At 41.8% G+C, this 16,805-nt stretch overlaps 1 protein-coding gene across 2 annotated transcripts; it reads right to left on the bottom strand.

Moving 5' to 3' along the window:
* Positions 1–671: 671 nt before the first annotated feature.
* lpin1b (lipin 1b) lies at positions 672–16,186 on the bottom strand. Of its 2 annotated transcripts, none has more exons than XM_079571870.1 (20): positions 15,981–16,186; positions 13,214–13,417; positions 13,050–13,145; positions 9,697–9,980; positions 7,291–7,383; positions 7,093–7,216; positions 5,916–6,240; positions 5,745–5,838; positions 5,478–5,662; positions 5,314–5,407; positions 5,161–5,230; positions 4,592–4,684; positions 4,456–4,505; positions 4,090–4,216; positions 3,868–4,016; positions 3,281–3,367; positions 3,044–3,196; positions 2,854–2,968; positions 2,660–2,763; positions 672–1,279 (listed from the first exon to the last, which is right to left on the bottom strand). In XM_079571870.1, exons 2-20 carry the CDS (start codon positions 13,403–13,405, stop codon positions 1,108–1,110), a joined length of 2,607 nt encoding a protein of 868 aa, XP_079427996.1. In that variant the 5' UTR covers positions 13,406–13,417; positions 15,981–16,186; the 3' UTR covers positions 672–1,107. The 2 variants fall into 2 exon arrangements, with proteins under 2 accessions (XP_079427996.1, XP_079427997.1); XM_079571871.1 differs by lacking the exon at positions 15,981–16,186 and adding an exon at positions 15,803–15,846.
* Between the last annotated feature and the right edge of the window lie 619 nt (positions 16,187–16,805).

Genomic DNA, 16,805 nt, shown 5'->3' with positions numbered 1-16,805 from the left:
ATAGGGGGTTGTTGAAAATGCAAGGTAACCACAGATCAAAAGCTTTCAGCATTGCAACTCTTTCATAGAAAGAATAATTTCCATTCAATCTCAGTAACATGTGTCATACTTGCTCTTTCTCACCCCGACATTGTTAAGACTCTCACAGGAGAAACTTTGTGGATCTGGCGACTCTGTCTGTATCATGAAAAGACAACCCAAAAAAAATATAGGCATCTCCAACATTCTCACACAAACATGCTAAATCGTATAGAAAAATATAATTTTCAATGATCTATATTTTAAATCATCACTAATATCATTGTGCTTCTTTCATGTGCAATTTCTACAATAAATAGCTACATTTATCAGGTACATCCTAAAGCAGGGGTGTCCAAACTTTCATGGGGGGGCCACATATTGGAGCGTACACGGGGTAAAGGGCCATAGGTTGGTGGTTAGTTCTGGAAAACCTTCGACTAGCAGAGGTTTAAATTGTGCCTCATGCCTTTATTTATGCTTAAAACCTTAATGCCAGCTCTGTCTCACAATAAAATGCTAGTTGTTAGGTTAGAATTGTGTAGAATTATTACGTATTAAATAAAAAGGACCATCTCTGATAATGTGAACCGATTCAGCAAGAAGCAAGAAGGGCCGCACTTTGGACACCCCTGTCCTAAAGCAAGTTGATGCTTAAGCTTAATCCACACAGTACCATATCCAATAATAAAACTAATACAGAGACAAACCTAATCTTATAAACTACAAGTCATGTCCAGCTAACAGTAAGAGTACAAATATTTGGTAACTAAGTAATATGCATTCAGTCTAAAAATACAGAAAAAATAGCATACTATAACTGTTTGCATTCGTATCATAAGTACTCAATCAGTTGCGATGTGCACACTAGGATAAGTTTCACCAAGCTGCCTAAATCAACTGTTTATAAATACCTTTTCTATGCGATACAACTATTCATGTCATAAAAGTGCGCTTACATCAATCTTGTGCGTAAGGATTTTTCACAGTGTTTAAGCCTTTTTTTTAAAATCATCAATCATTCTCAAACCTAAATCTCCGCTATTCCACATGCACAACGTATTTAAAGCCTCATCAGGCGGTAAGTCGTCAGCTGCTGGGGCTGATCTGTGACGGTGCGATTCCGTGATGGTCCACTGGGGGCAGGTTTTCTCTCCAGAAGGTGAAATGACTGAACGTGTCGGACAAAGGGAAATCCGAAGAGGAGGATCGCGCCTTGAGTGGGAAGACATGGTCCACCACCTCCCCGAGTCTGACATAACTGGAGACAGCGAAAACAACACGCGCGTCGATGAAGCACATTCAACACCGGTCCAGAAGCATTAAAGGTGCATTATGCAACCTTTTAACGCGGAATAAAAAAGATGATATTTGTGCATATTTGACCTTGAAGTGACCCAGCGGCTTTACTTTCCATCACAGTGGTCTCTAGGACAATCCAGGATCAGTTGTTTAGTAGGTTTTCTCGTGAGAGGGTCCGTCGGCAGCGGAAAACCTTCCAAACAATTGATCCTGGAGCATCGTAGAAACCACTGTGATGGAAAGTAAAGGCGCCATGTTGCCAACTATACAGCCACTACACTACACTACACTACAAGGTCAAATACGCACAAATATGAACTTCTTTTTCCACATAAAAAGTTGAATAATGCACCTTTAACATACAAGGCAATACTGAACTATGAACTGCTAAAACTGCTACTACAGAACATGATTACTTTACAATGTTAGGAGGGTTTAAGGCGAGACACTGCAGGTGAATAGGGAAAAACTTTTGCTGTAGATCACTGGCATAAATGTGAGAAAAAAATACATTGCAAGTTTTCTATCATTTTATCTTTTTATATAAGAACAAGGTGTTTTATGCCTAAAAATGCTTTTCGGCAACGAAATCTGAATAATGGATAGAGCTACATTCAAGTTTATGGTTTCATTTTATTGATAAATGAGTTACCAAGACTTTTTCACAGGGGATTTTGGATTTCTTGTTTCCTTTTTTTTTTTTATCTGTTTTTTAGTGGAAAAATTGTGTACAAATTTTATTTTCGCCTTATTATTTGACATTCAAAGCTCAATAAATAAGGCTAGGGATTAGATAATAAAAAATCCCTCAGAAAAAATCTTCCAAATATTGTTCAGTCCAAGGCGGAAAAATGTGAAGTCTTTAGGTCCGACTGACGTGGACATAGTGTCGCCACAATGACGGAAAAATGTGTTTTGAGAAAAAGGCCCTTGAAATTGCATTGTCCCATATACAGTGGGGAAAAAAAGTATTTGGTCAGTTTCACATAGACATTCTATTGGATTTTGGCCAAATACTTTTTTTCCCCACTGTAAGTCTATGGGCAAACATTGAATCAGGGCAATATTTAAACATGTCATTGTGAAGATTAGGCATATTTTTTGTTTCCGGGTGAAAGCTTGTATGTTCAGAGACCAATTTGGCCCAAAACCTGAAAACTGAAAAAAAAAATGTTTTGCCTGTAGTGTCTCCCCTTAAAACAAAAGAAAACCATCTAAATATCATCATATCGTCTAAATTATTGCAGCCCTTGCGAATAGCTAGTGCAAAACGTCCCAGTCCAGACTACCCTTTCTACACTGCATATCTTGTGTTGTTAAAGTGGGGTTGAGAACTTACGATGAGATGTTGGTCTTGGCATGTTCTTGCACAAGTTCACCTTTGGGGTTAACTGTAAATATTCTGTTCAGTGGGACACCAACTTCTTTATAGGAAAACACATCCTAAAAAGAGTAAATACAGAAAAACAGGGTGTTTGGGGGAGTATATAAAAAAAAGAGTTATACTAATATTACTTTTATTTTTAATTTTACCGTTGGTCTGTTCCCAAATGCTGCATAGAACGGCTCCGTGTTCGGATGGAAGAGATGTTTTATATCATTCAGGCACTCCACTTTGAACTTCTCTGGTTTCTTCTCGATCACCTCCCTTTGAATTACACAGTCACAAACGTTTGCACAACAACGCCATGATAAAAACGGACTATTTGCGGGAGGTACAGACCTGTGTAGAGCTGAGAAGAGGCTGCTGGGACTCAGCAGGACAGGGCCCATTGGGAGCATGGTGCCCCTCTCGTTCACCCAGTTCAGGTAACCCCGGGTCATGTCGGCCATGCCAATAGCCCGAGCAGAGCAGTACAGGAACTTGTAACCATTTCTATGGGGGGAAACAGTGATAACAATAAATGACTTGTATCCATTTTAAGGGGTTCTGTAAAATCGGCCACGTTTTCATACATACTGGCTGACTTTGTGATACAGGTGTGCAATGCCTTGATGTGTCCAGTCTTTACCCAGGGTCGGGAGAATGTGGCCCAATGTGTCGGACCTGAAGGCAGATACAGATACATGAGTTGAAATCAAATGTTGCATTTAACACAATAAAATGTCACTTCACAATAAAACCCTATTATAATAAAAGAAAAAAAAAAGGTAAATTCCTTCCTTGTTTTACTGGTGCCAAGTTAGATGTATTACCAGTTTTAAAACCTAAACCTAATCCCCATGTTTGAGCTTGAAAGGTAAGGTAATATTGCTTCATAACGGGCAGTTTGTTAAAATGACAAAACTGCTGTGCCAAAGTAATAACAAGCTTAATATAATTTGCAATATAGTTTGGACCTTTCTCAGCAAAGTGGACGTAGACGGATGCTCTAACCACTTTGTCGCCCCGATGTTGTTTATTATAGAGTATTTATTTCTTACAGCACTTAATGTTTAAAAAGATATGACTTCATTAATCTCACAGGGGAGAAATTCACTTGTTACAGCAGCTCGCCTCTTAGGTGGAGCCTCCATAAATCAGAAGCTCAGCATAAATAGTCAAACCTTGTTATGGTTCCATCGATATCGGAGATGACGATTTTGTCATCCCAGTTCCAGAGGTAGATCGTGCCCTGGCAGCGGCACGTGCCCTGGTACTGAGTGGTCACACTGAAGACCACATCGTTGGGACCATCCAGCAACTGGAGGGACATCTGCGGAGGGAGGCACGTCAATATCAGCAACATTTATCAGATTAACCAGACACGGCTTGTGAACATGTCCCACCAGTTGCTCTGAAGTGAGTCGGAGCGTCTTCTTGTAGGACACGCCCCCAGGCGGAGGTCCAACATCTGACTGGTCAGAGCTTGTTACTCTTTGTTCATCGTCACTCGATGAGGACTCTTCTTTGAGCCTAGAAGAAAACAAAACAGTCACATCAGCCCATTTAAGAACAAAGACATGAATGACAAGTGTAGGGGATAGCTTCTCTACCTTTGTATTGCAATAAACATTTCACTTATGTAATTTTAGCTTTATTTAGGGAATGTCACTTTTCAATAAGGTCTGTCTTTACTAACAGTGTGCCGTGTTTGCACTTTAGAGGGGACTAGAAGAAAACTAACTTAAAAAAAAAAGTTTAATATACTGTACCTGTTTGTCAAAGAACCAGTTTGATCATCTGCTCCATGTGAACCAGACTCCTACAAAATGAAAGTATGTTTATACTGGGAATGGTTTATTTCGTGTTATATAAAACTAGCAAAGAATATGTTAAAGTTGTAATTACAGATTTAGAGTTGCTGTTTCTGCCTCTCCATGAAAACCACCATCTTCCTCCTTTCTTGGGCATTTTTTCCTTCATGATGTTCTCAACTGTAGCCTATAAGTGGCCGCAGACAAAACCAAAACAACCACAAGAAAAAAAAGAAAACACACTGAAAATGAAAGCCAAACCAGGCCAAAAATCAAGTCAAACAGCTACATAAAAATAACCACACATGAGTAATGAGTAATGCATAAGGGCCTAGAATTTGATCAGAATTCAGAACCTAACATGAAAATATGACACAGTGTTGACGTACGGCGCTGTAGCTGAGTACGCCGTTTAAACAACAGGAGAAAAACTGAATGGCATTTTGCACATACGAGTACTGATAAAAAATATAGAAAATAATGAAAGTCGGCACATGGGAGGGATCAGAACAGAGACAGAAAGACCACACAGATTAAAGGGTGTAGTACATGTTTTATCCAGAAGGAGGAGTCATGCGCTTGTAATGAAGGCACCCTGGTATCAGATGAACTCTCAGTGCTGTGTGAGCAGATTGTGTGCGCCTGTTTGTATCCATTTCTCACCTTTGGCAAAGGTTTCTGGAAGGCCTGCATCGCCAGCATAAGAGGAGCCGCTGTGGTCCAGTTATAGTACCTTCAACAGGAAAAAAAGTCATTTCAATAAAACTATGTTGCTAGATATTTTCTTCATTATAAAGGTGAGTGTTGCTGACTTACTTAGAGCCAACTTTCACGACTAGATTGGGGTCGTCAATAATGGAGGGATTCTGTGCAAACTGTTGGTAGGAGATGATCTTTGCGTGAAACTGCTCTGTAAGTGAAAAGAAGAGAACAGTATGATTATCTGGAAACTTCATATGGGGTCAGTGTAAGGGGATTACCATTGGTGATTTCCCGATTGTCCGTGAGGCCTCCACACAGAGAAATGGCCATCGAGGGCAGGTCGGCGATGTGGTCGCAGTACGTGTCCACTCCGCTGTCCCCTCCAGAGCTGAGCGACTGAGGGGACAAACTGGCATCGTGCAGGCCGGGGTCCACCTCGCTCCGCACGCCTGCCCCGCCATCACTGCAGAGGAGAGAGCACGGGGAAAAAACTGTAGATAAAGTGCAAAGGGACCTCTGAGTCAAGCACTTCTACCACTTAATACCTTTTGGGAAAATAAAGCGCTGCTACTTCAGGCTCCAGCTCTGTGATGTCATCCAGGTAAATCCCGTCGGAACCAAGATGGCGGCTTCTCTTTTCTGCAAATCAAAACATGTCACACATCTTTGTAAAGACGCATAATGGTACCTTTCTGGAATGGAAGAACTCTCCTTACCTTTTTTCTTGGAAGGAGAGTCCGTTTTGCTGGGCACACGGTGCGCTCCCTCATCCAGGTCCATCATCATGTGAGCCGCCATGTTGTCCCCACAGGGCGAGTCTGCTTGGGCCTCCTCCGCCTGCGTCTCCATGCCCTCCCTCCCCTCCGTGGCGCGGGCCGACTGCTCGGGCATTATCAGTGTAAGCGCTGGCATTTGAGCGTAGGGTTCACGTGGTTCTGCGTTGGGCTCACGGCTTATCACTCGGAAGTGCGTGCTCTCAGACACAGGGATGGACACAGGGCTGAGCTGGGAAGGCTCCGGTTTCACAGGCAGGAAGGAAGGCTGTGGAGGCAGAGGATGTTTGAATGTAAATGTATTTTAAGACACAAGCTGAGTTTCTCGGAGCAAAGTACAGTAGTAGGTGAGGGTGCTTTGATTTTTGATTTTTTTTCACTACTTTGCTGTGTGAATGAGCTTCTGTATCATCATGAATGCTCTTTAGGGAGAATATTGTTTAAAACTTTAAGGGATATTTCAGGATTTTTGACATAGGGCCTCATTTCCTAGAGTGTTGTTGATTTCTGGGTATATATATTTTTTTTAAATTCATTCAGTCCTTATATTTGAAGACTTTAATGGTGCTAGGCTAGTGCTAGGCTAGCGCATGTCTATGGTAACTAGTAGCCTGCATTAAAAAACCTCTTCAAAATCATGGGGCAGTCCTCCAAACGTTGCCATATCTGATTTGTAGAAAGCTCCTTTGTGAATTCCATGTGTAGTAATGCCGGTCGCAGGTAAACAAACTACTGCAGATCCGGTAACCGAGCAGATCACCCCGCCGCTGCTTAGCTACAACCAGGAAGCTGATGCTCCTCAAATATAAGTTCTTTTAAATGCAAAATGGTTATATTGAAACAGTTATTCAGTCAATACAGACATTTAAATGGGTAGTCTGGTGTTATAAGTGATTTGCCTCAGGTGCTCTGTGCTTGGATCAGACTGTTTTTAATGCAGGCTACTAGTTACCATAGACATGTGCTAGCCTAGCACTAGCCTAGCACCACTAAACTCTTCAAATATAAGGACTGCATGAATTAAAATATATATATATATATACCCAGAAATCAACAACACTCTGGATAACTAGGAAATGAGGCCCTATGTCAAAGGTCCTCAAATATCCCTTTAAGTTACCGTTGCAGCTTGAGGCAGCTCTCCCCAGGCCCAGTGCATTTGTGGATTTTCATTGTCTGCCTCCGATTGCTTCGCCATGAGTTCGGAGTCGCTTTTGGGAGACGTGGGGCGCGAGTTGCCGGGACTGCGAGAGAAACAACACCGTGTTGGCAGCAGATCTTTTAATCGTTTGTTTTAAGTGACGATTAAAGATTTTACCTTTGCAGCGGGCTCCATTCTCCGTCTGAGCGACTCTGTTTAAAAGAATTATTCGACGCCGTCTCCTCCTTGGAAATCTCCCGGGACAAACACCTAAAACAAGAGCACAATGGCCTTTTACTTCGAAAGGAGTTTCTTAGAAGCGCACAGAACATGCCTCAGCGTGTCGCCACAGAGGCTGTTTACAGAAGAGGTGGAATGATGGAAAGAGTCCAACGAGATGATTGAGGACACTGTTTCAAAGAAGCATTTGTTGGTGTAAGTCGTCACGGCAGTAGAGGGAGCCACACAGGTGGTCATTTTGTGGTTTACACCGAAATAAATGTCATTGTTTTAAAGAGGGGGTATTCTGCTTTTTTCAATCACATAGCACCAGTCTATATCACACTACAATGATGATGAAACCTTCTGTTGGTCTGTAAATGCAGTAAATTAGAATAACTGCCTTGTATAAAATTGCTCTCTCAAAATGGCTGTAGCGAATGTCTTGAAATAGGCCTCTGTTTCTTTAAGAACCTCTGACCCTTTACGACACGCCCCCTCCACACGCTGTCTGTGGCATCAGTGAGGAGGGGGTATCTGCTGAGGAGCAGTGGTTGGTTACTCGGCTGGTGACGAAAGCTCGGAGGCGTCTCCAGGAGGTGGGGGCGTTCCTAGGAGGACTCAGGCAAACCTATCCCTAAAATGGCCGCCATCAGTGTTTTTACAGATTACTCAAAAATACGTGAATGTGCCAAGGCAACACTTCAGGCATGTTTTTAATGAGGGAATGACATAATAACATGATGTAAAGCTTGAAAAAGTCGATTTTGCATAATACCCCCCCCCCCCCTTTAATAACGGTGTTTTCTACAAATACAGGACACACTGTTCATTCTAGCCATTTCTGACCTCTTCTGCTGTGTGTGTATATATACTCGTTACTCATTCCTTATCACGTGTTAGTATTTAGTTCCCACTTTGTACAGCAAACATATCTCGCAGTCACACATCCATGCCAAGAGCAACACGAGGGAAAGCGTTAACAGCCTTGGTTTGTTTTACACCATAACGTCAGCAACAAAGACGATATACTGTATGGCATTAAGCAAGGTAATGATGAAGTAAATCTGTCACTTGCTGTTACTTTACACTCTTCTTTCACCACAGACACACAACTTCTCCAGCAGCAGGCCCGACATAGCGCGCATTATTCGAGATCATGTTCAGCGCCGCGTGCCAGCTGTCGGTTTGTAAACAGGGCTAAACATGGAGGGCATCGGTAAACTCTGAAAACGACTGAAAATATCCTTTTTGCAGCAGGATGTGGATGTTTCCTATTAGTTTAATTATTAGCGCATGTGTCACAGCTGGGGGCCGCAGTCGATAAACACACGCTCAGATAAAACTCCAGAGTGATGTATGGAGCTGTTTTGTTCTTTCTCAGACACGTGTAACTCGCTGCAGCTCCCACATGTGCATGACATTACGAGCTGTGGAGTCTTTACTCTGCCCAGCGTCTGATTCTTCTGTGTATACAAAGCTGGGATACTGTGTGAGAATGCATGTCTAGTTTAGGATCCAACTTTGGTCAAATACATACCATTTCTTTTCAGAGCCCTTTCGAATGGAGGCTTGAGGCAATAATGCATTAGTAGTAGATGATTTAGTGCATTATAACCGTTATTTGCAGATTTTTGGGGTGGTAAACCTCCACCTCTTTGTCATTATCCAAATCTAAAGGCTTCTCGAAAAGAGTGACAAAAAACTAGGACAAAGAAGCGGCAAAAAAATGACAAAAAAAGCAATTGAAAAAGTGGCAGAAATGCAACAAAAAGCGATGAAAAAAACTGGCAAAAATACAATGAAAAAAGTTTTAAAAAACAATGGAAAAAATAGAAAATAATGTGACAAAAATGCAACAATAAACCCACAAATAGCGATGAAAAAAGTGGCAAAAGGGAAACAAAAAGTGACAAAATAGCGATGAAAAAAGTGGCAAAAGGGAAACAAAGAAGTGACAAAATAGCGATGAAAAAAGTGGCAAAAAATACAATGAAAAAAAAAAAAGTCTGAAAAATTGACAACATGGCAACAACGCAAGGGAAAAGATCAGTTTGAATCAGCTTTGTTGGTCTTAGCTTTCAAATGAGATGTCACACTGGCCAATAGCTCTCCAGTCAAGAAACGTTTAGATTTGGGTAAGGCCGGATCAACTGGAGAAAATGTGCTCTGCTAAGGTGGGAGTTAAAAGGTTTGTTTTAGATATGTTCCCATTAATACTGTTAATTTGTTCTTCCAGGCTTAGGATTCTGGCAAAAAGTCCACGTAATTGTCCTGAGTTTATTCTGTAAATACTTATTCCGTTATGTATTATAATTAATAATAATGAATAAATACAAAATTCTCCATCTTGCTGGTTCTCACCGGCTGGCCTCCATCTCTGCTTCGTCGGAGCTGATGTCGATGGTGAACATGTCTTCGCCTCCAGAGTACTCCCCGCTCTCCTCTCGCCTCACGCTGTCTGACCGGGCCTTCCTCCTCCTCTTCCTCCTCTTCTTCGTGACCCCGCTGCCGGGCTCGCCGTTGGTCACCGTGGCGCCCAGGGTCTGCACGGTCGGCCCCGAGCTCTTGCCCAACAGGGAGGAACTCATCAGGATGGCTCCATCAGACAGAATAGGAGAAGTGGCCAGATAAGAGGGGACCACTTCCTGTTTTAAAGAGAAACGGCGAAAACAGAGAATAAACAATGTAGTGAATATTGTGTAAGTGCACATGCATTTTAAAAAAAAGCCACATTATACACATCAATGGCTTTGGTTCAACATTCAAGATTTTGAAATTATGTTTCTCTAATCCTTGATTGTGGAGCTGGGGGAAGGGGGAAGAGGGGTGGGAGGGAGGTCAGGGAGTTGAGCTTCCCGATGGCCTTGTGTATGAAACTGTTCCTCAGTCGACTGGAACTGACCCGTAGATTCCACAGCCTCCTCCCTGAAGGCATAACCTTGAAGAGACTGCGTGATGGGTGTGAAGGGATCAACGCCTTATTTTAAAGCTAACACCTACACAACTGTTCTAGAAGGATCTTGTCCCTCGCGTTTGATTCGTCACTTTTTCGTCAACTTTTTGTCGCTTTTTCGCTGCTTTTTTGTCACTTTTTTGTCACTTTTACATCACATTTCTGTCACTTTTTGTTGCCTTTTCATCACATTTTTTGTCACGTTTTTGTTGCCTTTTCATCACTTTTTCATCATATTCTGTCACTTTTTTGTTGCCTTTTCATCACTTTTTCATCAGATTTTCATTGCTTTTTTGTCCTTTTTTCATCACATTTTCATCACTTTTTCATCGCTTTTTTGTCACTTTTTCATCACATTTCTGTCACTTTTTTGTTGCCTTTTCATCACTTTTTCATCACATTTCTGTCACTTTTTTGTTGCCTTTTCATCACTTTTTCATCGCTTTTTTGTCCTTTTTTCATCTCATTTTTGTCACTTTCATTGCTTTTTTTGTCACTTTTTCATTGCTTTTTTTTCCTTTTTTCATCACATTTTCATCACATTTTCATTGCTTTTTTGTCACTTTTTCATTGCTTTTTTGTCACTTTTTCCATCACATTTTTGTCACTTTTTCATTGCTTTTTTGTCACTTTTTCATTGCTTTTTTGTCACTTTTCTGTTGCTCTTTAGTGGCTTTCATTGTTGACACCTTTTTGTAACTTTTTCATCGTCGTTTGCGTCTCGTCTTTGCCACCATTTTGACGCTTTTTTTCTTTTAGATGATGTTAAAGCCAAACTGGAGAAAACGTGCTTGGTTCAGGTGGGAGTCAAGAGGCTGAGTGATATTAGAAGCAGTAAAGTCACAGTTTGATATTTGTAATGTCACAAAGCGATTTCAGTTTCTCATAGGGAAGTTCTCTTAGCCCCAGAGGGGATTTTCACCATTGCTGCCCTCAACTTTTTCTTAACCTATACAGTCACAGTGAAAACAAAACTTTCTTTGCCTTTACGTGAATCAGCTTTACTACAGTACATTATTGCCGCTGGCTGAGCAGTGTAAGGTGTGTGCACTTGAGAAGTCTGTGGATTCCTAGTATAGATCTAAAGTAGGTCAGATGTTTTGGATTTGTGGGGACTGAAATCTGACTCTACTGTTGGGTTGTTTTGTTCAGTTTAAGCCAGAGAGAAGAAAACGGGTCCAGCTATTTTTCTACAGTCTATGGTCCAGCTTAGACTTCACTGCCAACAAAACCTCAACAAAAATCGCCAGTGGAAAACTCAACAGCCAAAGCCCCCCCTTAAAAGAGCCCCTATTCTCTGGCTTCTGTGAAAGGAAGCGGCTCTTTCTAGGAAAAGCGAGGTCTCCCGCAGCATGAGCGAGTGTGTGTTGGCATGTTCACAACACATGGGCCGGTCTGGAGGGGAAAATCCATCTGCCCCACAACCATATGATTTAAAGACTGACAGAATGAAGTCACGTTTTTGGATAGCCGAGCCAAGAAGGTTTCAAGGACAAATCCCTCCCATTGGTTCCCAGAGAGAGTAGGGAGGAATCCGACACCTCTCCCGGGAGAATAAATCACCCATTTCCTTTTTTCTGTTCTGGTCAGACAAGGCAGGAGCAGCTTTCAGGCGCTCATGACTACAGACGAAAGAGTTGAGAGTAACTGAATCGTTTACTGTTTTTCTGGTAAAGAATGGGATAAATGAAAAGATAGAATTTCCATACACATGTATATTTACGTGCAATCATACTGTACCAAAAGGCCATGATGAATGTTCTATCCCTGGAAAATTGCACATTCAGATAATCGGATTTACAACGACCCTCACGTGCATGATTCTCCATGAGCTCTTGGGGTAATGTTAGTATCTTAAGGAACCACATTAAGTACTGCAGTTAAGCTCTACATTTACAAGAGGCACTAAAGTTACAAGTGAACACAGGAATGCTGCTCTCCCAAAAGCAAAGGGAAACACTTCAGACTGCAGTGCCAACTCACACACACAACGCAACCTTGTTTAAACTGCTACTACTACGACAGAGTGGAGATAACTCAGACCCAGAGCCTCTCTCTCGTAAACAGGGGTGTGTCAAGGTATTGAGGACATGGCTCGGGGCAAGTAGGTAATGTTTTCATTCTGCTTGATGAAATCATTATACCGTTACAGAAAGTGTTGACTCATAAGTGATTTTATTATCTTTTATGGCAACACCTTATTTTACACTACCCTTGATATATTGCACCGAATTTAGAACAATGTAATGTGCAATGTCTGTGTAACAATTTGTAATAACTTGTACCTATAGGTTAGATACAGGATGGAATAATACATATTTGTAGTATGTATTTGGAGATACATAATGTAAAAAGGCACTAACACATTATTCCATTGTGTATGTACTGTAAAGGTTATTACAGATTGTTACAAAGCGGATTACATTGTACAAAATGTTATATGTACAATGTATCAAGGTAGTGTAAAATAAAGAGTCTTTCTTTGGTAAAAGTATTGATAACATTTTTTCAAGTCTAGCTATACTTAACTCTAGGTTAATTAGTATGAGTTTAGAAAATTGTTTGACCTGTAACAATATTACGTTATAGAAATAGTGGTACTTCTATCTTCAGAAGTACTAGTAGTAGTTGTCACAGGCTTGTACAGTAGTAAATTAAGTAGTTATAGTATCAGAATTTGAAAATAACTACTTTACGTGGCCCACTCTAATTCATTTATGCATTCATGGATAATAGCTCTATCAAGTGTTTTTGTTGTTACCTGATTGTCTTCCATTTCCTGCACGAAAAACGCCTCTCCGTTGTCCCCCAACTTCATATGAAGAGCCACCGACTCTCCATTGATCTCTATGTCCACCTGCAGAAGCAACAATTCAAGCAAACGTGGGGAAAGACCCAAAATTAAATGAGTTTAATTTAACCTACCACTTTCTCTCGGGATCGAAGGACACCCATTTTTCCGAAGCGGACATGAAAGGGGGAGCATTGCAGCGTCCCGTCAGGCTGCCTCACCACAATGACATCGATGCTGCCGGAGAGAGTGGCGGGATTGAGGCCTCGGTACAGCTCTTTCACCTGGACGAACACCTGTCCCGCCAGCTGACCCACGTAGTTCATTGTCTGGCGGGTCTGTCAAAACAAAAGTTCATGCATCAGACATGCACAGCAGTATCTTGCATTTGAAGACACACATAAAATACATAGATTTTATTTAAACTACTCATAAATTAGTCATCTTCGTGCTCGTGGACTTATTTACAATATGCACAGGGAACTGAATATTGACTTTGAAACATAGATTGCAAACCTAATCGCAATCGCAAAACACTTGCCCCCCGCCAAATAACAAATAACAAACTGGGATGAAGCCTGGAGGCAAGGCAATAACAGCCAATGTTCACTGGGATCGAACCACCAACCTTTGGATCAGCAGACGAATATTCTACGACTCTCAACTACGACTGCAGCTCTCATCTTCAATTACCAACGGAGTGTCAAAAATATCTGGCTTGTTGCTCATCTCAGATCTACGGCATTCGGTTTTTAATGACCTTCTAAACTCTGTGAACTTTTGGGGGGAAAAAACACAACCCTTGGGGAGGAGTCACCCTTTCAAGGCAGTTTACAAGACGGGGCAGATCCCTAAAGTTTTTCAGTGAATCGAGAGCAGACTATGGCCTACATTCTACGTATTTAACCACACGACCCTGCAGGAGTTCATTCTTTAACAAGTATCAGAGGATTTTCCCGTGGGCTGTTCACCGGACAGACTGAAGGGAGAAGAGGTCATTCAAAACAGACCATCTACTGGGGAATAGTTATGTCATGGCCATTGAGGTGTTTAATGGCTGAAGCTGTAGTATATATAAATAGGTTGTGGATGCAATGTAGCCAATTACATGTATGTAACTCTAACCATGATAGTAGTCTGTTAATTCACTTACAATACAGCAAACAGGGGCGGACTGGGACTGAAAAACAGCCCTGGACTCTGGTCAGCCTGGCCCAAATTAGCGTAAATGCGACACTTCCACAAATACATATGTTAACCTCTGACCCCCCGCCTTAGCCGAGAGCATTTTCTCCAGTTTGGCTTTACCCAAACCAAAAGGCTTCTTGACTGGAGAGCAACACTGTAACGCCTCATTTGAAAGGTAAAATCTAGAAAAGTGATGGTAACTTTTTGTCATGTTGTCGCTGCATTTTTGTCATGCTTTTTCAATACTTTTTTGTGGCTTTTTGGCGTGTTTTCGTCACTTTTTTTTCATTTTTTCCCCATGTTATTGTAGTTTTTTCATTGCTTTTTTCATTGCTTTGTCGTCACGTTTTCGTCACATTTTGTTGTGTTTTTGTCACTTTTTTGTTGCTTTTCCAGCACATTTTTGTTTTTGGATGCTTTTCTTTTAAGCTTTTAGATTTGGGTAAAGCTTGGCTACGCCCGGGGTTAAGGGTAAGGTAAAGTGAGAGGCCCTAGAGCCAGTGGCCCTTCTGTGCTCTTCCAGAATGGACATAATGTATGGCCAGTCCGCCCCTGACAGCAAATGCTACATTGGTTATTGACAGATATAAATTAAACAACATGAATGAACAGACAAGTGGCTGTTGTGGTAAACACCTTTACTTTAAAATCGATACTGAGAACATCTTCTGTTTTCCATGCATTATCAAGCTTACTATTGCTTTCATTTTGAGCCACACAGATGCACCGTTGGTTACATGAAAACCCCACTAACAGGAAACGAGAAGCTTTTGTATTGGCTGTGTTATGTATGTGACTTCGAGATTTATAGAGTAGCTTAGATGCACAATATGTATGATGTCAGTCACTCTGAGTGGCCAAATAATAGGGGGAAGGGAGTCTGACCTTGCCACATTTGTTTGTGGGCCCCTATATGTTTGCACCAAGAGCTGGAACAGTGCTCACGGTGGCCCTTTAATCACTGAACTATATCTACCAGAATGTGCTCTCTTCTTTCCAACAGGAGCTGACATAAACACCCAGAGCAGCACTAAATTATAAATGTTACATCTTTCCCCACCAGTACAAGTACAAAGTGAAAAATTTGCCAGCTCATTGCAGAAATTACTGAGTGTGTGAAACAGCGTGGGCTAAAAATAGACTTTCCTTTTTGGGAGATTAAAGAATAGATGTGTTGCAAAGGGACACTACTGGCAGCAATGAAGAGAGGGATTGAAGATGGAGAGAAAGCTCTATAATGCAATTGTCTTTCTCTCCGATCTGCAGGCCTAAGTGTGTATAACAAGCACATAGTATGTATGACATGTAAGTTATGCATACTATGGAGCAAAGATAAGGATGGAGAAAGCTGGAATCTGGCTGGGCAAGTCATGATGCTGCTGTGGTGTTAAAAAAAAAACAAGCCAGAGTCACCTTTCACACAAACAACACGTCAACATCTAGTGCAAGTGCAAGTGCAGGCTGTTCCATGTCCATATTTGATCACATTGAATTATTTAAAAGTCCAAACACAGGCCAGGGCATGAGCCAAGTACCTGCAGCCAATCAGCATCTCCAAACCCCAGGGCAAGGCAAATGGAAATAAAGACTTGATGTAATTAATACAGGGCACCCGAAGGAGATACAGTGTGATACAGTATTGCTGCAATAGTAGAGACGCCCAGCTTTCATTAGGTCACCTCAATAACAGTCTCGTTATGAATCAGCGCCTACCTTTACGAGTTGTAGACGATGACGGACTAAAGGCGTGTGTATCCTCTATAGCCAGGTACAGCTCTAGACATTATAATGTATCCAGGTCCTCGCTTGCCCGCTCCGTGCGTCCGCCGCTGTCATCGGAACGCAGCATTTACAGCCGCGACGAGCTGATAGAAACGCGACGCGCACTTGTACCTCTCGATGCGCCCCGTATGTGAGTCCCAGTGAGTCTCGTGAGGAAATCAACGACCGACTTCAAAAACTGTAGCGTTGTCCCGCCTCTCGTCCAATCACAGGCGAGCACTGCTGGTTTTTACGCACGGCCAAAGATGCCACAGTGGCAACAAAAAGAGCAAATGTGTGGATTTAAAGGTATATAAGTTGTATTGTTTCAAATATTATAAAGGGACTTTTTTGGCAATAATTGTTGATTTAAGAAGACTTATGTCACCTAGTTTGTTAAGGGGTTTATGTTACTTTGATGCGTAAATGTCGCGGGAAAAGTCTATCTGGCGCGCGATATGGCGATAACAGTGCAAAATTTGAGCAATAATCTCCAAAAAGTGTCTTGTCACGCTTTTATGTCTCACACCATGAGGAGATACGGAATACCCGAAGCAGCTCGCCGCGGGAAACTCGTAGACGTCAGCGTTTGAAGTCACCAGTCCGGGTTCCAGTGAGGTGATCTCTCGGACCAATCACAGCGCGGCTCGAGACACATGCGATGTTTGCGCTGAAAACTGACCCCGAAATGCAACAGTACATTTATGCATGTCTCAGTCTCATAGGGAGGAAGCGGCTTTGGAAATATCCCAGACCTCCCTTTTTAAATAGCTATAA

The sequence above is a fragment of the Gobius niger genome, assembly GCF_951799975.1.
Source record: "Gobius niger genome assembly, chromosome: 15".
Lineage (NCBI taxonomy): Eukaryota > Metazoa > Chordata > Actinopteri > Gobiiformes > Gobiidae > Gobius > Gobius niger.
This window is presented reverse-complemented; position numbering and strand designations above follow the sequence as displayed.

Excerpts from the sequence above, each read along its gene's own strand:
- lpin1b (XM_079571870.1), bottom strand. The coding sequence starts at position 13,405 with ATGAACTACGTGGGTCAGCTGGCGGGACAGGTGTTCGTCCAGGTGAAA. Across the intron at positions 6,241-7,092 it reads AGCTGCCTCAAGCTGCAACG|CCTTCCTTCCTGCCTGTGAA; the intron begins GTAACTTAAAGG and ends CTGCCTCCACAG. Across the intron at positions 4,685-5,160 it reads TCCAGAAACCTTTGCCAAAG|GCTACAGTTGAGAACATCAT; the intron begins GTGAGAAATGGA and ends GGCCACTTATAG.